The 26315-nt window shown below is 37.0% G+C and overlaps 1 protein-coding gene across 4 annotated transcripts in view; it reads right to left on the bottom strand.

Annotated features, from left to right (window-relative positions):
* LOC114149464 (netrin receptor UNC5D-like) overlaps window positions 1-18936 on the bottom strand; it is a 240771-nt gene extending 221835 nt beyond the window's left edge. For 3 of the 4 annotated variants that reach the window (XR_003596509.1, XM_028025353.1, XM_028025355.1), the window contains exon 1: window positions 18490-18934. Coding sequence is in view for 3 of the 4 variants with exons in the window: in XM_028025353.1 (XP_027881154.1) it covers window positions 18490-18574 (85 nt within the window). In the remaining variant the exon portion in view is untranslated. Of the gene's footprint in view, window positions 1-18489 lie in introns of all 4 variants that reach the window. The other variant, XM_028025356.1, reaches the window with a different exon arrangement.
* Window positions 18937-26315: the final 7379 nt, after the last annotated feature.

Raw genomic sequence — 26315 nt, 5'->3', positions numbered from 1 at the left:
ACACCTGTCACTGATCTCAATTGAAATACAAGAAGTCTGAAGGACTTGAAAATGAGACGAAAGAAAGCACTTACACAGGGCCTCAGTATGGGTTAGATGTGGTGCAAGTATAACTTATACAAAAATGGAATACAAGACACTTCAGCTGCATCGCCCTGTGGGTTCTCGTACTGTTCTTTCATGCCGGCTGCTGAAATAGGCAACCAACTCTGTGAAAATATTACTTCATCCTGAAGGTGGCTATTTGCATCAATAGAAGAAGGGAAGAATAAGCCATGAAAAGTTAAATATAATGTCACATTAATAATAATCGTAGATGGACTCGCTCTGGAGTTTTCATATTTTTATACAAGAATCCCAAAAAGAAAGACTGTATAAAGTATAACTGACCATGGCTTTTAATGATGTGGATGCTAGATGTGGTAGTAATAATACAGCATAGTTGAATTTGTCATATTTTGAGGAAAGCAATAAAGGATGCACTGATGTCCCTTTCTACACTGTAGAAAATATCACAGGCTCATATCAGAGCTCTCAGCTGAAGGAAAGGGTAATTTTACTTAATTTAACATCTTAAGGGAGAATGGTAGCTGGACCAGAGTATTTTTGTCACTCCATTCCCCTTCATGTTCCACCTGCTCTGTACAAGCCTTCACAGAGATTGCTCCAGGGTTGAAGCAAAACTGGGGCTAAAACCAGTTCTGCTTTCCTGACACAAACCTCGCTTTTAAGAAAAGTCTATACATGTTAAATAGTGTTTAACTTGGAGTTATTCCAAAAGCGTTTTGGAAAAAAGAAATTATGCTAAGAAGGTGGACAGTGAGGCTTTCACCCAAAGAACAGTATAAACACTGCCAAGCATGTTGGTGGTAGCGTCATTCTAAGACTGGTATGTGTGCACTGCTCAAAGTGGGTGGAATAATGAAGGAAGACTGCCTCCAAATTATTCAAGCTCAGCGCTCGAAAAATAAAAATTATCACCACACATCAGAATTGAGTTGGTGATGAATAAAGAGAGGTAATATTAGGATTGTAGAAAGGCCATTACCTCAACCCTATTAAATCATTGGATTATTTATCTATAGTTGTACCAATTCTCATTAGAAAAGTGTCTAGATATAGAGCCAGAATTATAACAGAAGATTATTGATATATTTTAGGGTGAAGGTTTTATATTAAAATATTTAATCTACAATACAGTGTAAAGGAAGTGAATTATATGTGATTTATATGAAACAGGTGATTGATTTTAAAGACAATGGCTGTCAACACGCCTCTGCATCAGTTCTGTGTTTGTATTAAGACACGTCATATTGATTTTAATACAACTGTAAATATCATTATGATAGTTAACTGATGCAATATATTATGTGTTTCTCCTGTTTTTAAATACAAGAGCTGTTTTGTATGAGTGTTCATCTTTACTCCAAGGCCGTAAACCTAAAGAAAAAGGTAGCCTCAGTTATAAACCTGTTCTTTTAGCAGATGAAAAGCAGGTAAAGTGAAATACAAAACTCTCAGCAGCGTGCAAGTAAAAAAAAAAAAAAAAAGAAAGTAGTTTCTGTAAGGAAAAAATATATTTAAAACTGATGAGTCAGAGGAGTCCGCAATCAAGGTGAAGTAAATATTCTGATAAGTATTCTTCACAACTGCACTTTCCCTCACATACGCTGATAAAGCTTGATGGCTTGGAAAATTAACATTGCACAGGTGCATGCATTTGCATTTACGTAATGCTACAACATTCCCTCGTTACAGATATAAAACATGTGATGTGTCAGGACCAAAAAAACGTTTTTGCACACAAAAAGAAATCTTGAACAGATGAGAATGAGCAAGAGATATAAATTAGTACGACTGCATGCTGTGTGGTTGGGGATGCATACAAAGACAAATCAATGACACTAAAAACCACAATTAGACCACAAAGGATCTTTTTGTCATCACTTCACTCCCAAGATTACCCTTCTGGGAACAAATCACATTAATATTTATACACACATACAGAAACAGAAATGCTCAGGAAAAAATGTGACTACAAAAATAACAGGAGCATAAAATTTTTTAAATAAGTTTTTCTTCCCTTAAATAATTAAACTTAAAACAAAACTTGGTAACAAGGATTCCTGTGCATTTCACTAGCATGCCAAGGTAACGCCAACAAAACAGCCTTGGTAGAGGCATGCTGATGTCATGTCTGCTTTATGACATTCACTGCTTCATTATTATCAGTCAGTGAGAGAAAAAGTACAAAAATGTAACAAATGTTGTAGGTTTGGTCCCAAATTGAACAGAGTCTACTAGACTATCATGTGTTAAAACACCCTAAATGCTTCCTTATTAACAAAAGGGCATTTCAGGAAGTATTGACAGCTGGGGTAGCAGTGATTGGGCCACTGAATGAATATACTCAAGTTTAAAGTTGGCTTTATGTCTCTGCAATAAAAGAGGATATTATTCAAAAGGCTTTTTATCCATCCTCACTGGAGTGCCAATAAAAATGGTCGGGCCTGTAATTCATATCTGCCATTTTCTTTGATTAAACAAAGCTCTTTATTATCTACCCTCCACTGTGTTGTAGAGATGTAAAGGCAAATAGAAAGGACTCTTCTAAATCTCTATCAATATAACGGATCAGCCCTTCTTATGAGTCATGGAGAGGAAAATTGGGCCTCATGAGTAGGTGGGTTAAAATGCTGCCACGGAGAGCCTGAAATTGGAAAGAAGGTGGAACAGCAAATATTCCTCAGCAGTCACTTATTAAAACGCAGCGTCATAACCTAAGTTTGCACTTCTTATCAAGTTGAGCTCATTCATTAATTTTAAGACCGGAAATCCAAAGTCCAGGCTTGTTTGAGGAGTTGGGCGACTTACAGCTATAATCCCAATTAGCATGGTTGTTTTAAATGCAAAGAAGGTATTTGATAAGGAAAACAGAACACCTAAATGTTACAACTAAATCAACTATATCAAGTGGAGCAGAAAAACTCCTAAAAGTGATTTAGGTTTTATGTTCACAAGTTATTTTGTTTAAAGTCCAAGTCAAGCATCAAGTCTCTAATGACTAAAATAACCATTCTTCTCTTATCAGATGGATGTCATTCAGTCTATTACACCACATATACCTGTAGTTTATGGAACCAAATCAAATCTGTTTTAACACAAACGGTAAGCTGTTAAAAGTATGGTAAGTTGCTTTGACCAGCATTAATGTTCTGAGTTCTCATGAACGAGTGTTTAAGTACACATTGGATGCCAACTTTAGCATTTTTAGCAAGCCAATGTTTGCTACTTCCTGTGTTTGCACAACTTTCTCACCTTGCCTGTCAATGTCATAAACAATCTGAAAGTGGTGGGGAATTAAACGCTAAGGACTAATTCATACCCCCAAGTCTCAGCTCCGCTGTCCGTTCCCACCTTACTGGCGTAAATTCTGTCATGTCTGTCTGCACAGTGCGGCACAGTAAGACTATTCATGAATGTCTATGTGATGCCCAGATCTTTGTGACATTTCTCACAGTGACAGCAATACACCAGTTGTAAGGGAACCGTAAACACCGGAGAGGAAAAAAAACAACTACTATTTTCCCCCAGTTGGAGTATCTCTCTCCTAGAAACCAAAAAAGAATACAAAATTGCATTGGCTTCCTGGTAAGAAAATTCACTTCATTCTGTCTTTTTATATTTCTGCTGCATTATCAACCCTTGTTAGGCTTAAAAAGAAAACTGTGTCCCTGAATGAAATTCTATGGCTGAAAATAGCTCCGTTGGGCAAGTTGCTGTCGGAGCAGTCCAACCATTTTGCAATCACAGACATGGACAGGTACATTAGTTTAACTGGTGAAAGTTATGCTAACTGCAGCTGAAAAGTTCTTCACGAAACATACTTCCTGTTGAGGAAAAATAAGTGACCTTTCAATTGTGCAACGTTTGACATGAGGTCTTGTTTAATCTCTAATGGAGAGCTTCCTGTGTTGGTGATGCCAGAACGACAGAAATTATTTTCTAATCAACTATAAATTAGACAACTTAGAGACCAGACAGCAGGATTTGAGTCGTACCTCTTGGCAATAGCAGTAGGAAAACAACTTAGAGCAAGGATCAAAAGCAACAGAAGAAAAAAAACTACCTTTAGAGAAAAAAGGAAGAACTGTTTACAGCATAAATATAGCGCTATATGTTTTTGTAATCAGATTACTTACTGCATAACTTGCTGCATAATGGGAGCCGTTAGTGAAGACGCTGTTTTTTGATTAAAAATGAAAAGTCTGACGTCAGTCATGTCAAGTATACATGTATATAGCTTAGCTAGGGAGACGGCACAGAGCATGTTTATATCTTTTCAACACTAATGTTATTGATACCAATGGTTGAGATTTTGGCTTTAGAGTGACACCGTAAAAAGTTTTCTACAACCTTAAAATACTTCAGCTCACTTAAAGGGGTCAAACATATTTCTCCACTTTTTACACAGTTATTGTGATGCTACAAATACCCAATAGTATAACATTCTCATTACATAAGGCAAGTTATAAAACCCATACAATGAAATGGGTTTAGAGCTTCACAATATAAACTACAAGCTTCTAAGTAATTAAAATATTTAATTCTTAATATCCTGCTTGCATGCATTATTAGCTTGATGATGATATTTGAAGTGCTGTGCGTTGACTCTTGTCACAAATTAATTTTTTGCAGTTTGACAGTCTTTATTGGCCCTTGATGCACACTGTATATATTTTTTCTGGCTGAGATGGTAAAGTTATTTTTAAAAATTGGTATGGAAACTATAATGACAAATCAGAGTTAACAGCAAGGAAAATATTGGTTAACTACAATAGTCATAATATTCAGCAGCAGTAATATCACAATTACATGTTTTTCTAACATAGTGCAACTTGTTAGTAAAACTATGATTTCCAAACACGTTAAATTTTAAGTTTAATTTATAGACCATCAACTCTCCTGTGGAGTAGGTATATACTGTGACCTGTAATTAAACTGCAAGAAGTAACGATCCAATTATGTGTACTTAGCACAATTTTTCTCATTTTTATATGCAACATGATAAATGCATTGCAAACTTAAAGAGGCTGAATTCACAGCAATGATTGTAAGAAACAACAAGCAGATTCAAGAAACTTCATTGTGGATAGAGAAACAAAAATTCCCCCTGAATTCTAATAAATGTGTTAAGTATGCATACATGTTTGCCTTGTTAAAAAAAAAAGCTTGTTTTATTTCAGATTTTTATGGATTTCATAAAACATTAATATAGAAAACAAGGTGTAAAACATGGAATATTGTATATAGGATTACAATTAGCTATGATGTCTAGTTATTTAATGAAAATGGTAAAATAGACTCCACACCAATGGGGGAATCCCTGTGGGACGGGTAATAGCATCACCAGTTCTATTGTGCCTTTGGGAGTGTTCTCTATTAGCCTTGAAAACAAACTAAGTAGTTCTGTAGGTTATCATACACCTTGTAGGTCAGCGGAGAGAGCTGAGTGTCAGGGGTGCATTACTCCATTATCTGGTAGCTACACTGTAAAAAGCCTGCAGCAAGGACATTAAATGCAAACTTATATACTTGTACTGATATTGTATTCTTAGTGCTCAGAATAATAGGGGATTCTTAAACTTTTTTTCCCCCCCAAAGGTCAAAATCAGGGTCAGGGTTGTCTCAGGAGCTCTATATGCGAAGTGGACATATGGACATTAGGAGAATTTGTGAACATTTGTCTCTGTTGTCCAGATTGTCCAAATGACCCAATCACAAATTTAGTTATGACAATTTTGTTTTCTTGTGATGCAAGATCTGATTGCTGCCATTGGTTGGTCAAAACCAGAAAATGATCCACTGAATGTGGATCAGGACCAGTCCAGGTAGGAGGTTAGAGCCCCACCATAATGTAATTGGTCCTCTCAAGAACCCGCCCACACACAAGCTTCACAAAATCAAACTGGAAGATTACCCCGTGGAGAGAAAAAAGGGATCTGTTTGTGCAACCTGCTTTGCATCGATTAGCTCACTCTATCTAATCAGTTTCTTTACATTTTCTAATCCCATTTCTTTCCATGTAAAGATTCCCATCAGATGGGGTGGTTTCTGAGTAAACCATACAAATCAACATTAAAAAGAGGTTTACTGAGGAGATAAAGTCTGAAATAAATACAGGGTGAATGTGGACTGCCGATTGGAATTGGTTTTGATAATCACATTCTCTGGACTTGTTTGGATTACAGAAATACAGCATGAATTTGCAAGGGAAATGCGAGCAATACCTAGATATTAACAAATCTCTAGAAGCTTTACGGGGAATTAGAATAAAAGCATCGCTGCAGCTTCAACGTGACAGTCAGCAGCAGGAAAGCTTTCAGTGGAAACACTCGTATACCCCTTTTCTAATCAAAGAGTTGGACGTACTTGATAAACAATGCATGCCAAAAAAGTTGCAACAATATTCTGCTGCATAACAGCTTGTTTTTTTTGTCTACATTCTAATTCATGGCATGCTCATTTCAAGCTGACATTTCAATTTCAGTTGCTCTTTCATTTCAGTGCTTTGAGTATGGGTCTTGTCAGCACATGTATGCGTAGGCTGAAGACCATGACAGGTGAACAATTCCCCCCCCCCAAAAATAAAAAATCATCTGAATGAAATACTGTAGATGTGCAACAGTGTGATGTGCAGTTTCTCACACAAATAATAGATCTGTCTGTTGACACCAAGAACTGATTCTTTTGCAAAAGTAAGAGATATTGAGGGAAATAAATACTTTTTCTTTTAGCTTGGCCAGGTTAGCGTAATGCAATCGACACTTGAGAATTTACGACCTTCGTTGAATTTCAAATGCAGCGTTTTTCTGATCAGTAAGCCTAAGTTACAGCATCATATCAAACTCTAAACTCAAAATAGGCTATATGTTTGGAACAAATGCCATAACATTACTGTGAAAAACTGCATATCCTACAAAAACATTCCCGGCACATCAACAATCTGGCCTCAAATTGTGCTGATTTTCTAAGAAACAGACTGAAAAATGTTAACCAACATAACAAGGTATCGGTTTAATTTTTGTTTTTTGATTTGTTTGGATGTGGGGAAAACAGCAGAGCTGTAAAGTTCAACAGGAATGCAATAATGTTGCAATATCAGAATGACGATATTTCTTGTTAAAGTGAAGTGTTTCTGGTAATGCGTGGTTTAATGTCAACATGTCACCTTCTGGTGAAGATATATGGTGCCCAAGAATTAATGGGTGTGATGAGCTTTTCGCCTCGTCGTATCTCTGTTTGAGACGCTTATGCTTATTTTAGAAAGGAACCAATTCTCCTTTTTCTCAACAGGCTGGCTGACAACAGTCAAAGCTTTTTCAAAAATTAGAAAAATCTTCGGCCACTGCTAATTGTTTGTGTGGCAGTTTTCTGGTACGTGGTAGAAAACAGAAACTGTGACAGTCTGGCAAATAAACAAGATACAGAGGAATTTTGAAAACACAACAACTAGCTAACCATTAGCTGCAAACAGTATTTGTTTCAATTTTTTTTCTTTTTAGCCAGTTTTTATTTGTGTTTAATTACATCTACTTTCCTGGGGGGGGGTTTACGCATAGTTTGTCCATGTAAAACTTTAACATTTCTACTTATATAATAGATCTTAAGAAACATAAAATGTGAAGCCCTGCAAAATGTTATTTTTATTTCAACTGGGGCTGAATCAAGATAGAATGAGGCTGAAATAGGCAAAGCTATTTATTGATTGCCCTGTCTGCGGGTTGAAACAAAAGTACTCTTTAAATGAATGTATCGATGAGCCGGATAGATGTTATCTGTCTTAATGACAAAGGGGAGTCCTTGGCTGAAGGGGAACCTCATCAAAGCTACACATGCATAACCTTGCATCAGTGTTCAGAAAGAAAAAGGAAAACATTCAACCCCAAGAGTAGATAAGCTTTTAAATTAACCCAAACAAAGTTCATACAGAATGAAAAGAAAAGATTAAACTAAGTCAAGAGGTAATTTAAATGTATCTTTTTCTTTTGAAACGCGTAATTCTTTATTGGTTAAATGTCGCTCAATATAAACGAGTGAAACATGAAACTGATGTCGTCATAGGCTTATAACACTGGCACCAAAGACAGGCAGCAGAAAAATGCCAAAAACAAAACACAAATCATCAGTTTATCATTACAATAATGAGAAAATTCTGAGATTTTTAAGTTAAATCGATAGACGCATCCCCTTTCAACTCTATTTTACACAACGTCATACAATCCTACTTAAGCCGCCCTCGCTAGATGAGTAAAAGGAGCAGCTAAGAAATGCCATGGTGATTGTTAATAAAGACACTATTTGCTGATCATAGCCAAAAGGGTCTAAGATGTGATGCAGAGCACCTTTAAAAAGGGACAATACAGCAGGCATGCTGGAAGTTGTGCTGCCTAAGCTTTACCCTTTTATTAAACTCACTTGCTCTTTGCTGCTGAATGCAAACACAAAACAATGTAAGAGAGGTAAACAGCTGAAAAGGAAGACATTGTGAATCAAACTAAACATAGATGTGCCTTTTGTCCCCTAAAGATTATGCTCACTGTTCAATAAGAAGGATTTTTTATTTTTTTTTGGCAAACCTGCTGGAGTTTCTTTAATGAAAATGAGGCAAGCTGCAGGGATTCCAACATCATCTTCATTCTGCTCAGTCAGGTGCAGAGAAAGTAGTAACACCACCCCTGAGATTTTATTTTTTTAAAGTTTTGTTTTTGTTTTTCAAATAACATCTTAGCATCTCAAAATATCACTGATCGCCCTACCAATAAGATTTAGATGGTTGTTTTGAGAGGCAATCAATGACTTGGGGATGTTAGTCAAGCGTTTTGTGTTGAGGTTCTTTGTTTTTTCTCGTGTTGTGGTTCTCAAATCCGGGTAACTCTTTTACTGCATTATTGTGTTATGGTTCCTCTCATGTCTTAGTTTAGATCACTTTGTTAGTTATCCTCCTCCCTCAGTATACCTGGTCTCCTTCTGCCACAGCTGCACCACATCTTCTTTGATCCGTTCACCTGGTTCCTTTGTCATTTTTCCACCTCTATTCAACCTCCTGCTTCTTGTTTTGTTCCATACTCATGCCCGTTCCATGCCCTGTTCCTTTCATAGCAGCTCTGTAAGACTTTATTTTCCATTACTAGAAACTTATCACTTCACCTTTCTGCCTCTGGTCCTGCCTGCTTTTAGGTTCAACCAGGAACCAAACATGACAAATTACTAGAAATGCTTTGGAAGTGAAAGAAACATAAATACAAAATTTTATGCAACATCGTATTTCCAGTATATTCTAGCATTGCCTTTTTAAGCCCTGTTATGAGAAACTGTTTCCAATACAAGAGGGACGGGAAGATATGTAAATAGAAGTCCTTTGATTAAATTCTAATTTATTAAAATATCAGCATCACCACAGATGCCAAAAAAAACAAAACACGTACACGCATACAAAGAACAGCAGCAGTGATGCAGTCATATCAACAATGTCCTAATTTACACATGACATGTGGTAACATCTTGAGAAATTCCTGGGAGGGTTTATGTCTCTCAGTCACACGGGCAGCATGGCGAGTGTGTTGTCTGCATTTGGCTAAGCTGCTGTTTCACAGCATGGGACTCTTCACACCACTGATCTTTCTGCTACTGTGCTGCTACAGTCGATCTACTGACAGCACATTCACTTTAAATGCTACTAATTTGGATTATATATGCTAATTTTTATGTAGCAGGGAGTCAATTAGGTTTAAAAAGTAAATACTGTAGGACTGACGAGAATATGAGACGATTCCTATGAAATTGCCAACATGTGATGATTCAACAATCGAGTGGCTTCTATAGTACATTCGAGTACAACTCATTGATTGGATTGTCTTTAATGTATTAAAACGACTTGGTAGTGAATACAACAAATATTTTAATCCACAGTCTTCAAAAATTCCTAAATGTTAACCATTTCTAGTGGTTTTCATTGTTGGATAATCCATCTCATCATCGATCATCTACAACAGTTTATCCTTAAAAGTGCCTACAGTTAAAACTATAGTTTCTTTTGTGCCTGCTGCTGCTATTATGCTTACCGTAAGGACCGTTTCCAACACTATTGCTTATTACTCTTTGTTGATGCCGACACTTAAAAAATTTGGTTGTTACTGTTTTCTTTCTTTTTTTATGTAGATGTTTGATGAGTGGACCCGCTGCAAACAAATTTCCCATTGGGGACAATAAAGTTACGATGTATCTTCAACTTTATTCATTTACAAAATCTACATTCAGTTCTACACCGGCGACTTTTTGAAATAATGCAACACATTGGCCAACTTACTTATTTTTTATTAAAATATTTGTTTCATTTCTATTGGATTTTGTTTGTAATTTATCTTTAATAGTGGGAGTATTAGCAGCTGGTCATGCTCTCCTGGTTTTTAATTTCCTTTTTTCCACAACTTGTATAAAATAGTCTATTTTAAAATAATAAAAGCACCAAATGCATTTATATATTTTCACATTTCCACCACGATCTTTGGCGTACTTAATTTGGAATTTATGTGATACACTAACTTGAAGTAACACATTATTGTAGAGTGAAAAAAAGGATACAAGTTATTCTATTTTTTCAGAAAGAGAGCCTGACTAATTACTGTGACACCTCTAAATAAAATCAAGTGCACCCAGTTGCCTTCAGAAGTCACCTAATTTTGAACACCGTCTACATTCTCCTTGCTCTGCTGTTTCCTTGGTAGTTTCTTTAGGCACATGTTGGTTTATGCACTTCTTTAGAACAGTGTTTCTGAACACTCACTCTGTTGAAAGAAGATTGAACGACTCTGAAGAGAAAGCATGAAGGACCTACCTAACTGCTCTGTGCTTCAATTTATGAATGATAGAGCCTTGTTGGTTTTACAACATTCTGCCACGCATGACTTCAGAGAGTTATTATGCAGGTTTCATATGCCAAGAGGGACTCTTAAACCTCATCTTGTATTTCTGACACCTACAAAAGAACCAAACAGAATTTGAGAACATATAGTGCTGAAAGAAATACAGCCTGAGCCTCTTTCTTTTTCTGCAACTTGTGTCACTGAATTTTTATTGTTGTTCTAAGTTAGAAAGAGTGAGAGCTGAAATAAATTTTAAAAGAAAAATAGAATATACGAACACATTTTTATAATTTAAACATGGGGGAAAAGCAAGAATTTTGTACAAGATTTTACTTGCGCACATTTATTTAATTTATTTTCTGGGCATGTTCCCTATATTTACTGAAACTTACTTTTCTTAAGTAAGTTAGTATAAACAAACTTTTCTCCACATTCCATAAATTAGGGATGTTCACATGATTACATTGACCTTTCTTTTTATTTGTTTCAAGATATTTTCTGTGTTTTCTTTTTTTAACCCTGCACCTAAAGAAAAACAAATCCTTTATAATGCAAATTAGAAACATTCAATATATAAGCATAATGTTGGTATCGGTCAATGTTACTCATTTTTAGCACATCAATATTGATCCCATAAGTAAAACTGGGTCAATATTAACAACTGACAAGTATTTCCATCTTGTAGATGTTTGTGCATTTGCTTAAGGCGAGGAGTGTGTTGACCATGTGTTATTTGTTTGGTCATGTGACAATCATGCAGCGTGGAATTGTGGGATGTCATTTTTATGGTGTCAGAAGGGTAGAGAAACACATATAATGTTATAGAATTGGTACATATTGTGTATCAAGCATTGTGGTCATATCATCAGATATCAATATCAGTCCAAATTTTATATCATTGCATCCCATTAAAAATATTTGACAAAGACTTTTAAACATAACCAGCCTATCAGAGGTAACCAACGGTTACATAATTAAAACAAAGAGTGTCTGTTGTACCTGTTGCTTCTTGGGAAAGCTTGAAGTTTTAACAGAGATGCACTGATCAGGGTTTCCCTGGCCATTACTAATTTCTGATTTTCTTTGAGCTCTGATGTGGATTGCTATTTTTTTTTTATGTGTTATGTATTATAACACATAAAAGAGGAAAAATGTGCAGCAGATACTTTGATGCAAGAAGAAATTTTAGCTCCAGTGGAAAAGACATAAGAATATTATCGGCTATCCATCAAAGCATATGCTACCAAGCTATTTAATTTTTATTCATCTCAACAAAAAAAAGCTTCAAAGTAAAGCCTGATGGTTGACTTGTTTATAGACCAAACAAGAGTAGTTTTTATGGGCTTAAAGAAAATTTTAAAAAATAATCCTGATATCTGGACGAGTGATTGGCAGATCTGTATATGTCATTTATAGACAACTCCACATTGGGGCAGTGCATTTAGTCAAATAATTTTAATGACAACTCAAAGATTCATTTAAATTGTCATGCTATAAAATGATTAAAAACACACTTAAGATGCCCCCGCCCAAAATTATTTTACAAGAAATTAGAATAAATGTCATGACTGAATTAAACCACCTAACCCATGTCTTTTCTGATGGGTCACAAGAGTCCAATACTTGTTAGAGACAGAATCCTTATGAGAATTAATTTTTTACTTTTTTAGTAACCCACTTTATTTTTTTACAACTAAAAGGAAAAAAATGAAAATATATGCATGCATATTAAAAGTAAAATTCATAGCTTTATGCCAAAATTGGCTTCAATGGTGAAGGAATATGGTACATCACATCTAAATCAAAAACCTGATGAAGACCTGTTGTTAATTGTTAATTAACAACAATTAATTGTTGTTCATTTTAACAATAAGATTCGTTTATGGTCATTGTTACTATTGGGTGCCAAAAATACTCCCTCTCTTTAGGATCAAAGTCATTAAATATGTATTTGCTTTTGATTACTCTTGAAATTAATTCATCAGGAAGAGCAGTGACAGGCCCTCGCTGTTACTGACAAAATGCTGTGGCAGTTACTGATAACATGAGCTGCTTAAGGATTCTGCACTGTAACCTTCCTATTCATCTTTCGCTCTCCCTGTGGTTTTATTCCTCTGCTCCACACCGAGCTCTCCTTTCTTCTTCAGTCAGGTGAGTTGAGAAATGATACACAACCCAAGCATTTGTCAGAGCTACAATCCACTGAAACTAAATTACATTGAAAGAAATTGCGAGAGAAGAGAGGGCAACGAGAAAGGATGAAGGGCTGAGGCATTTATGAAATAAATGCACTTTAGAGGGTACAAGAGTGCAACATATCGGCACAAACTGGAAGTTCAGAAAGAAAGACAGAAAGAAAGAAAGACAGAAAAAAGAAAGATAGATGTGTGGACAACATTTCTCATTGAGGTAAACAGTGTATGGTTTGAATCTAACATTTGTGGCAATGCCCTTGCGTTGGCCAGTGAGCCATTGAAGAGTGCATTTGGGATGGGCAGTTATCTCCAAGGTTTTCCTTTCAGTGGTATAAAAACATAACAGCAATGCCGGGTCTTGCTGAAGAGAAAGCCTCAAGGCTGAGGAGAAGAGGCTGCAAGGCAAATCTGCAAGAGGGAACGCAAATGGCCCCACTTGACATCCTGTCATCGTCTCCACGCCCTGACATACATGGAACATTAAAAACTAGCACTGTGTCGAACGATGCATGCATGAAAACACGCAGCACGTGTAACTGATGGGGAATAGTTAAAATATGATCCCTAGACAAGTGTGTAACTATGTGAATGTCTTTGTTGATGCAGTCCAGAGTGTCTTGGAAAACCATATAAGAGTTCATAGAGATGTATCTGTTCTCTTTTTTAAAAGCAGGTAATATTACTTTATTACGTTAGCATTAATAATTCAGTGCAAGTATGGGGTAATTTTACAAGTATCTTTAGATCAGAATTTGGGCCAGAATATTCAGTACTTTTTGACAAAAAAACTAAGGTACTATGTCACAACATTTTAAGGTTGTAAAACTGAAAAAAGACAAGACAAACAGGAAATTGGAAGTAAAACAATCTTTACATAAAAACAACCTTATTTAGCCATTGAAATGTTTATGACTGAAAGCAGGAACTTTTTTTAAGGAGAAAACAAATGGTTGCTAGGCTGATTCCTTCTTCCTTATAGAAAAAGCTAAATGAAATTCTCAAGACTCAACAAAATAGTCATACAGGTATGCCATAAAACTTCACTGCTCTATTTTAATATCTTACAGAATACATTTTCTTGTACTTTAAAGCTTCCCAGTATAAGGTTACAAAACGCTTTGCTTTAAAGTCCATTTTAGCAAGTACCCCCTACCCGTCTTTGGCTCTTGGTGAGCCTGGTTCCCTTTGAATGTCGAGAGGAAATGATGGGAGAGGGGCTTGATGGGTTTGAATAAAGTAATGGACTCCCTTTGAATAATACAGTAGTGAAGTGGGCAGTATGACCACCATAACACAACTGTGGATGCCTTCCCAACTGTGCCACTGAGTTCATATCATGTGAAACGTCAGTGAAATCAAACTCGAAGCTTGAGCAAGATTCCGGCAGTCATTTCTGAGATAAATAAAACATGTCAGAGATGACTCCATTGCCCTTTATTCTCCATTCTCTGGCTCTCTTCTTGCCCATCTATACAGTCTTTTTTTGTTTGTTTTTTTAACCATGCCAGACCATGAGGCTTTTCTACCAGCAGGTTGTCTGGATTACATGTTCTCCCATGTGAATCCTCAACAAAGAGCTTGCTGAATCGTTTTGATCAAACAATAAAATGAAATTTCTTGTATTGTGCCTGGGCTTTGGAGCACTGTTGTGTTGTTGTGATGTAAAATTTGCAATGCAAGACATTTTAGTTACAAAAGGGCTGAAAATGGTGTTTGTTCAGCTGAACGTGATCTAAGGTTAATTTGGCATTCGTAAGGAAGGACACCAAGCTGCTGCTCCTCCAGCTTCTCTATACGTCAAGAGATGCTGGTGTATTGCTTTGGGCAAACAAGCTACACATTTCAGACTGAGGTGTTAGTTTCATTTTGAAACTAAGCTTATCAGTGCCTAAATAACATTTTAACAACATACAAACCTACAACACTATCTGTAAGCATTTGCATCTCAGCCACAAAAACTATACCGGTGGCAAGCATAAAAGACAGATAGGGGGCATAATACAAGAGCAAATAACACGTTAAAAATGTATTAAATTGCATTGTGGAATGTAAACCCAAATACTATCCAAACGAGTGTTGAAATGAGTAAATACCTGATATCCAAGAGCAAGTGAATGTAGTGTATAATGATGTGTGAGCTACATAGTGCTCCTTTTCCCTCAAGTGTTTGGCTAGTGGCGGGGAGCAGGTGACAAGGACCGAGGGAAGGAGAGTCCTGTTTAATGACCAGATCGTGCGTTTTAAACAGTGCTGGACAACTGGAGTTAAAGTGTACCAAGAACTGGGTTTAGTAAGTAAACTTCACAGATGTTTATTTCCTCAAAGAGTCATCATTTAAAGCCTAAAGCCAAGCAATATCAACGATGGGGCATTACAACAATGGAAAATACCCAAGAAACAGCAGAACATGTCAGTGTTGTTATGCTATACTTTAAGCTTTTGGTTCATTTTAAAGCCTTAAGACTGAGAGGTGAGGCATTGAGAATAATAAACTGCATGTAGAGGATCTAAAAATTACATTTTCACTAAACTGCAGTGACCATAAAGAGAGATGCAGAGAGAGGTAGCACACCTGCAGCATAATTAGAACTAAGTGACTGTAAAGTATAGATGTATTTATCCCCCACCCCCAACATAGCTGCAAGATTTAGAAAAGCATGATATGCAAAATTCCTGGTTTTCCACTCAGATTTTTTGAATGTTACTGAATCTGGATCTGTGTGGTTGGATGAGTCACAGCATAAAGGTAAAGCCACGAAATTCCACTTTTTACTAAACTGAGATCTAAAGTTATGTGCATTATTACACACATTGTGTTTACAGATTCAGCCAGTAACCAAAATTGGGCTCAAAATACTCCGCTTACCAAGTCAAATATATAAATAATATAAATAATATTTATTTATATTATTTATAATATAAATAAATATATACAATTTCACTGTTTATTAGAATACTAAAACATTTGACAGCTCCTACTGTACATGAAAGTCATCATCCAAGCTGTACAACTCTCTTGACTTTGCCACTTTTACTTCTTTGCTATTAAATTTGAAGTTACTAACTTTCCCCCCCAACAATTTGAAACACGATGAAATCTTTACATGACAAATAAAGCCTGCATCAGGAAACAACAGCCTCTGGGAGCCTTTATGAGATTCACACTGTTCTAAAACCAATAGAAAGTTCTGTAATTACATTAGTCCGCAAATGTATGTGCAGTCACGCTATTTCAGCTCAGCGTGAGCAATACATCCAACTTGTTCTGTTATTTACAGTGGGATTATTTCCTTGCCCGCGCTTCCTCTTACTGTGTTTGGGTATCTGATAGTGCTGAGCAGAGCAGCAGGGAAGACAGGTTAGGTGACAACAACAACACTTATAGGCTGAGAAAAATGTGTCTGGTGAATGAAAGTGCAAAAAAGATTTCCCGACAAGTGCTAATCCTCCTAGCGCCCAAAACGAATAAAAACGCAGGGTCTGAAAGCCTGCCAAAATGTCTGCATGTGGCTACAGCGTTGGAGATATTAAAACGGCTGCTTCCAGTGTCAGAAGAACATGTCGTTGCCAGAACATCAGTAGCTCACACCCTCAAACTGTTAATGCTCCAGTTCCAACACAAAAGAAACTAGCTGTCAACTTAGAGAAAATGCTGAATTACATTTTGTCACAAACATGTTATGAGCATCATACTGAGAATCGGTGCTAAATATATCTTGGTTCAATATATATATATATATATATATATATATATATATATATATTCGCAAGTACAAGACGTGTGATTGACACTTGAGATAAATAAACACTGAGATCTTTAAATCTCTAGAGAAAAACAAGTGTTTTTTTCCTAATATGCATATTTTTGTTGGAGAACTGAACATTGCAATGTGATTCATGAAAAGTAAATGCATCACTTTCATAACAAGGCTTATGAGAAGAAGTAACAAGAAAAATCCATTAAAAAAATAGAGTAAGAAAATTGGAACATAGCTGTTCTTTCAGAAAATACGGATAACCTAACGAGAAAACTGCAGGGAACGCAAAATGTATATAGGTAGTTTTTTTTAAATTCAACCATAACTTAGAAATGCTTTAAAATTCTTCTATTTCTTTGCCCTTAGAGTTGCTTTTCCTTTGTGCATCCTTTCATGTTTGCATAATGTACTTGACTGCTGACATTTATATTATTGAAAAACATAAATATTTATCACAAACCGCCTGAGTAAGAGCCATCGCCAGCCAGCAAAAAGGACCTATGCAGCTTATATAAACTGCCTCCTAACACAGAGGCATATTTTACTTTCATGCAGTTGTAGCATTGTTTCCCTGCCAAGCCCTGGTCACTCTTTCTGAACATCACAGCAACATTTCACGAATGTAATATGGTCACAGTGGAGATGCTACAAAATGCAATTGCAAGCCTGTTTTTTTTAAAGGTCATCTCCAGGACCTTCCATATATCACAACAAAAGCAGCCTGATCCTTGCATGAAAAGCTGTACTTAAGATACTTATGCTTAATCTAATATGTATGCTATGCAAATTTCCAAGTCGAAGCTAATTTCAAAACTTACGACGCAAAGAGATGAAAACCTTCAGGGCTACTTAACTAATTGACTTGCAAATGCTGCTTTGTTACACTGGCATGCAAGTTAAATGGAAGTCAATGGGTCAGCATGGATTCACCCAGAGAAAAAGACTTTATGATCATCCACTCCGCGGCCACGATTTGCAAGCTGCGCGTAACATCTAATTATCATGTATTCATTTCTGGACAATTTTGCTACTAAGCAATTATTTTCCTGCATCACCAAGCCTACAGGAGAACAATGCATCATGTGTGAAAACAACTGCCCACGCTTTTGGATATATGTGAACCTGCTGAATATCACTATTTTTCCCCCCTCGCTAAACTCTGAAGGACCTGTCATGTAAAAATGATGTAAAAAAAAAAAAAAAAAGAAAAGAAAAAAGCGCACATACGCAGCTACGCACTAGTGGACATTTCTTCACTCACTAATATGCAATTATTTTTCGTGACCAGTTTTAATGCAGCATAAGAGCAGAAATTATTCAACTTTATGTCTATACAGTCTAAAACATAACTTATATGTAATTAATCACGCCAAGCAGAACAAAAACTTGCCGTCAATAAAATCCAGTCGTACTTCTTATGAAGTGCACGCACGTGAGAAATAGGAAGATTACTGTATATAAGTAATTTTATACAGTAATTATAAAATTACCCCCCCCCCCACTTCACCTTCCAAGGTAACTACAGCCAGCGCCAAACGAAGCAACATTTCCATTTACACACCTTTTAGTTTATTCTCGCAGACTTGGAGCTCGTTAAAGTCGTGCGCTTACCTCGAGCTAACGTCGCCGGGACTTGCAAACCAAGGAGCACGAGGATGGAAAAACTCCAGCAGCATCCTCCGGAAAACTGTCCCATCACTGCTGTGCTCGTCTCCCTCCCCGTCGGGTCTGGGGCCACCTGGCGCGGGTCTCGAGCATTTGTCGTCCCTCTCCACACCGCACCTTTTTTTTTTATTTTTCTTTTTCTTTTCTTTTTTTAACCGGTTTCGGTGTCCCGGCGGGCTGCTTGCTAGTGCGCACAGTCAGTCAGGTGCCGAGCTGTGAAGCTGTGGAGCTCACCTCGCGGAATCGCAGTGCGGTGACTGGGAAAGAGACGGGAAAGAAAGTGATGCTGAGCTTTGAAGCTGCCGACACTCAGCTGAGCGAGAGCGGAATAATCACTGAGCGCGCCGCGGCCAGCAGCAGCAGTAGTGGCTTTTGGGGGTTTTCGGAGGAGAGAGAGAGAGAGAGAGAGAGAGGGTGGACCTGTTGCGAAATAAAATGTGTGGATAAACGCACGTGCGGTCGTTTGTTTGTTTGCCACGAGCAGATACAAGCAGTCAGATTGTTTTAATTGTTTGTTATTCACGCCTCGTTTTCAAGACAGCAGTGTGGTGGCCGATATCGGAGCGGGTGTCTCGGGGTTGGGGTTGGGCTCTTACAAATGGCTTTTGAAATTGCGTTTTTACTAATTAATGACTATCTGCAGCCTTTGAGCAGATGGCTTCTGATTGGTGTCCTTTTGCCAATTAAGCGTGCATTATCTCCGTTAAACGAGGCTATAGAGCAAGATAATATAATTCATCTTGCACTGTAATGATTAGAGCTTCTATTTCTCTTTTATATTGGAAATGATTGAATATTCTGTTCTTAAGCAGAACATTAAAGCCGGAACGGACCCGCGGTGGTATGAGGCTCTGAGCAGGATTTTATTTAAAGGGGTTTGCTTCCGGCTAAGTCCATGACAATTACTGAGAGTTGGGGGACGAAGGACAAAGATTAATGTTTTATTTACAAGCAATCCAAGAAAAAGGAAAAAAAAACTATTAGTACCTTATAATGAAAGTGAAAATGTGACCGCAGCTCAGGCAACATAAATTATTGAGAAGTATTGAAATATGACTCTTCATGCTGCATCTTGTGCGCATATTGGTGCATTTGTAAAACCAGCCAGGGACCATAAACAGTGACAACATTTTCCTATGCTGCTCAGATTACATCTAATTTTTTTTTTTTTTCTTGTCTTTGGCATTCCCTACAAAAATGGAACCCAGTTTCTACCACCTCCTAACAAACCTGGACGACTTTTTGGCAGGAAAGAAAAAAATATATTTTTTTCTGTTACTCATTAGAAATAGAATTAAAATTAACTCACCAATTAGTTGTTTTTTTTGGGGGTTTTTTTTTACAGATACCAATTTCTGATATTCAGATTTTATTCAGCTATTAAAACTTAACCCAGTCACAAGGGACACACTGTACAACTGACAGGTAACTTTTTTTTTTCTTTGTGGCATCCATTACGCCATGCCATCCTGAGCAGAAAGCCATATTAACAATTCCAGAAACATTTTCTTTCATCGTTATATGTTTCTTTATGAAATTCTTTATATTTTGTATACTGTAGAACTGGCTTTGTATCTGAAGAGGCATTAGCATTTAAATGGCGTTTTAACACTAGATAGCAGAGGATAAGCTCATTCTTGCCATTGGGTAGGTTTGCTTATTAAAGGTTTGTTTTTTTGTTGTTGTTTATTTTAAAAATGTGGATTTTTAAAGTAATTACAGCAGTCAGATTGTTGTGGGGCACAAATGAACGATTCTTATTGAAATGCTGGGGGAAAACACTACAGTGAAATTAAGATGCTTCAGTCAAGGACCTCATGCACTCACTACACACACAGCTGAGCAGTTTTATTGGCATCACTGGATTTTTTTTGTGTTATGGCAAAAAGATAATTCTACACTGTTTCTAAGATGGCACATTTAACCATAAAAAACAAACAAGAACAAACGTGCCTTTTCATTAGTAACTGTAAATGGCTCACAACGAGCTGCTGCCGTCATCAGAAATGTGACGATCCTTGAAAGAAGTGATCCTTCTCGACACAATCCGTCTGTAAATTACATACAGTATTTTATTAACTTGTGTTTCTGAGACGTATATTTGAACGTAGGTCTGTTTTGTATGCAAATCGTGCCACTTTAACCCTGCTTATTGCAGTATTGATGGAAACCTCATTTGTTCATTTCCCCCGCTTGGAGCTTGGGGTTCCACTGTCAGGCGAGGTTAACTAGATAATAACCCAAAAGAGACCCATAGGCCGTGCATTAAGTATTTCTCATGGGCTGAAGGCTATTGAGCTAACTGTCAGACTATGAACAAAAGAAAGGCTTTGGAAATGTTTTTGCAAAACAGCCTTTTGTTGTATGTTTGAGTTACAGCTCAAACATACAATTTGTCACATTGCAGCGCAATGTGACAAATTGAATTGTTGTTCTACTTGCCAGAGTTATGAGTAACTTGTAAATAATCAGTACATATGACGGGACACACGTTACATATTGAAACACAACAATAATGCTAGCAATATCCCCTTGCATCTCTAATGGACTTCACATTGTCCCATATTTGTGTTAAAGGCTTTGGAAAATTAAAAAGCGTTTAAGTGTCTCACTGTGGAAAACAATGATATTGATGTTGCTAAGCAACAACAAGCCAACTGACAAATCCAAACAGCTGACTATGCAGGAGGAAGATTCTTGCTCTGTGCAGATTATTATCATTCAATTCAAAAATACTTTACTTCTCTCAAAGGGGAGAAAAAACATTGTAAGCATCTTCAAACAGTCGATGATGATGCTGTAGACAGAAAGGCTCTTCAGTAGCAGTCAGTCTTGCTGCAAATCTGAAGAGGCCTCTGACCGAAGACAGTTGCTGTGTGAGAGCTTTGCTCAATTTCCAGACTGCAGAGTGGTGTTGGGAACAACTGACTGGATGATGCAGGTGAGACCAGAGAGTCTTCCAGTTTGAATTTACGCCAAGGCTTCATTATTTTGTTGAGACAAACTCCTCCCAAAATGCACAGCATCAATAAGCCAAGACAACATATTGCTAAATTACAAATATCAAATATGAATAGAAATATGTTCTTCCATGAAAACATGCTGACAGTGTAAACATTTTGATATGTTTTTATTAGATAAAGACCACAAAGAATGCAGGTATTAAGAGTCATTCAACACCACTGAGGGCTCTGATGTCTTCATTTCTGACTTCATTTTTCAAATCTGTTATCAGCTTGTTTTGGTCCATGTTGTACTGACAGCTTTACGGTTTGTTTTGTTTTGTGGAATCAGTTTTCACAGTGTTCTTAAACTTCGGTGTTAATGTCTCTTTGTCTTCTTTGTTCCGAGGAAAATCGCTTCCCCTCCCTCCTCTGATGTTAGCTAGCTTTGCCAAGCCTATGTTTATCTCGTCTCCGGTTCCCGCTTGTAATAAAGTTATTTTATTCTGCATCGTGTCCTGACCTCCAGCGTTTGGTACTCCGTCTCCATCTTCACCTTTAATTGTGGCATACTTGCACTCAGAAAGTGTAAAACACACATTCACAATTTGATAGAAGTGTAATGTACAAGGCCGTTCTAGTAAACAAATGACTTAATTATAATGAAAATTCATGAAATAGATGTGATTACATAGAAACAGAAATAACATTTTCCCTTCAGTCACAGTTATGTATTTTCAAAGTGTTTTAATTATTTTTTCTCTGTTTTAATAGAACATTTGCTGTTTTGGAAAAAGTGTATTATTATTATTATAAGATTCTTCATTAGGCTTGCTACAAGCATCCTGACAGAATTGTCTTACTCGCAGTACATAACTCTTCAAGTAGTACAAATTTAACTTAGGTGGCTCTAAGGTCCTAGAGCAAAAAGTAATTGTTTCTTTAAAAAAAAAAGAATTGTATTAATTGCAACAATTAGGAAAGTGTAGCTAGGGGATGAATGAGTGGATGATTTCCCAGTGGCTGTTTGGAATTATTGCCAAACAGTTGTTGTTGCGCAACACCCCCCCCCCTCCTTTCTGTCTCTACTCTCTCACTCTCGTACTTCCTCTTCTGAGAGGGGAGATGTGCTACCAGCTCTCCGTCTAACGGGTCCGTTGAGTTTCCTAAATCTGCTGGGATTTACCCTGTCCAGAACTGAAGTAAACTCTGTTTAAGCTGGTTTCGAGAAACGATTCGCCTGGTTATCTGACGGCCTACATCCAGGTGTCCCACCCTTCTTCCCCCTGTGAATTAGCCAGACTGAGCAGCCTACAGCCAACTAGTTTCACAGAGCACACCTGTTAACGGTCGCTCGTTCTCTATTTTGCAACTTGCATTTGTTATTGAACCAGGTAGGTTTTAGTGACTCGGGCGAGTCCCAAGGATGATGTTTTAAATATGGGCTACCAGCAACCTAAAAACATTTTCCACCTCTTCCTCTCCAGAATCAAACATCACAGCTATTTTACAACCATCAAAGAACTTTAAGGTGACTCATTAACTGAATGTCCACAACATCTTTAGATTTTCTTTATGCTAAATATTTTATTAGTAAGGCATTTTTGCAAGGGTCAGTACAGCTTAATTCAGTAGCAGAAATAATCAAATAAGTAAAATCAATCATCTAGTCTATCTTTCCCTACTGCTGATACTGAGTACTAAAAAAGGAACCTTAGAGCGAGACGGACGGAGTTTGGCGCCTCGAACCCCAGACCTGGCACGATGATGAAGAAGGTGTTGCAGCAGGAGGAAGATGTTGATCGATGAAGGCCAGGATCTCCGCAGGTCTGATGAGCCTCCTCTCCGCATGGATGCTGAGGTCACACAGGACTTGGTGCTGGCAGGAAAAAAGGCACCAGTTCTTCTTCCTTGTCTTTGTCTTCATCTTTGTCTTTGGGGTCTGAACCCAGCCGATGAGAGAAGTGCGATTCGAAGCCACAGATTGTGGGCCAGACGGGTTGGTCTCCATGTGCAGGACAGTCTCCGGCTCCGATCTTGGCTCGAAGCTGCCCGGAGGATCCAACGAACGGTTCCTCTTTTGCACCCACCTTATATAGGGTTCCTGCTGTCTGCTTAGACAGATGATCTCATATCCATCACTGTCTTACAGACATTTCCTGATGTCTGTGCCAATGTCTCAGGGTTGCTCAACCTCCTGTGTCCCTTGCCTGCACAACCTTTCACCTACTCTCTACCTCCAACATATCAGTGATGTTTAATTGCAGTTACACCTTTTTACACCATTTCAAGTTTAATGTCAAAATCACATTTATATCACATTTATTTTCTTTAGCTTCTCTGATTTAGCATTCATTTATAATTTTATAACCATAACTTATATCACATTTATTTTCTTCAGCTTCTCTGATCTATCATTCATTTATGATTTTATAACCATAACTTATTAATTATTCTTATTATAATCTTAATGTGAGTTATTACAGATGTTTTTCTGAAAAGAAACCAAGAATAATACATGATTCTAATTATTTACTACTAAAGTTACAGTTACTTGTTTTTCTTGTAGTTCCCACAAATATAAGTGTATTATTACAAGTAAACCAATATTCATATAAGTATTTTACTTTGAATCTTATCCAATTACTAATAATGTTTAGATTTAATTTTTTAAAACTTTCATGCTTTAAAATAGTCTCAGCTATTTTTATAAATCTGCAGGCTGGAAACTTCCTCTTTTTCCAGGAAACCTGCTTTTCCTGTTTAATGACTCTCTCTGACTGACTATGATTTCTTATGATTAGATAGAAAAAAGTAGAATTAAAGCAAAGTTTGCATGAGACAAAAACAACACACACAACCAGATTTATTTTATTGACACTTAAGTCTACTGTTGGGCCTTGATGTCACTTGAGTGATTCATTTTAAAGATAACTTTATTATTACTGTTAAACTAAAATCTCTAGCATGGGGAAGTGGGATGAGCTCGGATTTTCTTGACACAGTTCTGTATTTTTTTTTCCCACCAGATCTAAAGATTTTCTTTTTCAAAATAAAAGACAAATTTCCATCTGGCTGCCATTTGTCTCTGAAGGACTGTTGACCTCTCTCTGGTCATCTTGCAAACAAAAAAAACAAGAAACTCCATCCGCTGTGATGCTGTGCATATGGTTGTTCTTCTGTAGGAGTCTCCCTGCTTCATGAAGTGTCTCAGGCTCAAGTCACCATTAGGACCACTGGTCACTCTACTTGGCTGGGCAGGAAAATGCAGGCAGCCTGTTCAAGTATAGTAGTCGTCCTCTAAGCACTGTTTTGGTGCCTGTTATTCATCCATTTATTCATATAATTTTATGTTGCACAGTCCTTTCTTTAAAAGCTGGAGGCAATCTTTCAACTCAAGACCAACCATTATATACAGATCAGGTTTGTACTTTCTTAATTATGTTGATTAATTGCGTTGTTTGTAGAAGTATTTCATGGACCACATACAGAAGCTGAAAGCACTGAAGCAGATCTGAGCTTCCCCAACATTTTCTGAAATGATGAATATTTAGTCTCTCTCTCTCTGTCAAAAAAAAACAAACTCTTCAAACATGAGCTGTATTTAGATGAGTCTGTCGCTAAGCAATATTAAAATATTTAAGATTGAGTTTTTCAAACAGTTGTATTCACAAGAGGTTTAAGACCCCACAGTCAAGAGGATTAGCTTTACTTGCAAAAGAAGCGTGTATCTGCCTTGGATAAAAACCACTTAAAAAAGGAAATGACTGGAGTGGAGAGCAGTTTGAGTACTACAAATTTTAACAGAAGGCCTAGTGGCTAATTATTTAGCTTTGAAGCCAAAACATGGATCTGAGAATTACAAGATCAAACCCAACACAAGGATATTTAAGGTTTAAGTAAATACAGGGGAAGTAGGCCAGTTGCTGTGTTTAGCAACAAACTAACCACTTTTAGCAACGCTAAGCTAACAAGACAACATTTCTTTTAATTTTGTTTTCAAACAATTAAGAAATGTGTTAATATGTTGTGTCATACTGTCTGTGTATGAGACTTATGAAAATACTAAGTATTCAAAGTGCAATTAGATAACTATCACTACTTTTTTAACACTTGGCAGCCATGTTGGATTTTAGGGTAAGGCCTAGCGAGAAATGCGCTCACTAATTTCAACATTTTTATAGTCAGAATTGCTGAATTTTTGCATTGTCTATTCATCATGTCTCTTTAAATCGGCAATATACACGGTTTTATTACACATGTATTGTTTGCTGACATTCCATGGCCTGCCTAATATGTTTAATGAATATGTGTACCATATTTAATCTTTCTGATCAGGGTGAGGTAGAAAATACCGTGCTGCACTGATAGGGGGCAGTGCTGAGTCCCATAGGCAAAATGAGCAACAGATGCATATCGCTCTTCTTCTACACATTGGAAAGACTGAAAACATATATACAGAATAGGACTGACCCAGAATGAAACTTCTTCAAGGTGATCATCTCTGTTGAAGCAGCCAGACTTTTAAATGTGTAAAACCAATTAAAGCAAAATTAAAAGTTATTTTTAAAACAAGTGCTTCAATACCAAAATATTGAAGCACTATATTTATATCTATATTTATATCTGGGTTAATCTATTTGTACATCCGACTCCCGAGGAGTCGGTACGCCCGCAGTCGTCAACCTCATCGTGCGCCACTGGGTTTAGGATCGTCGACCGAAAATCTGCTTTGCACAAATTCATGAGTAAAATATAAAAAAACATTCTGCCCAAGCAAGATGTAACCGTGTAAAGAGCTAAAGAGCTACTGTCATCCTACGGCATTAG

Source organism: Xiphophorus couchianus, chromosome 8 (assembly GCF_001444195.1).
Source record: "Xiphophorus couchianus chromosome 8, X_couchianus-1.0, whole genome shotgun sequence".
Taxonomy (NCBI): Eukaryota; Metazoa; Chordata; class Actinopteri; order Cyprinodontiformes; family Poeciliidae; genus Xiphophorus; species Xiphophorus couchianus.
This window is presented reverse-complemented; position numbering and strand designations above follow the sequence as displayed.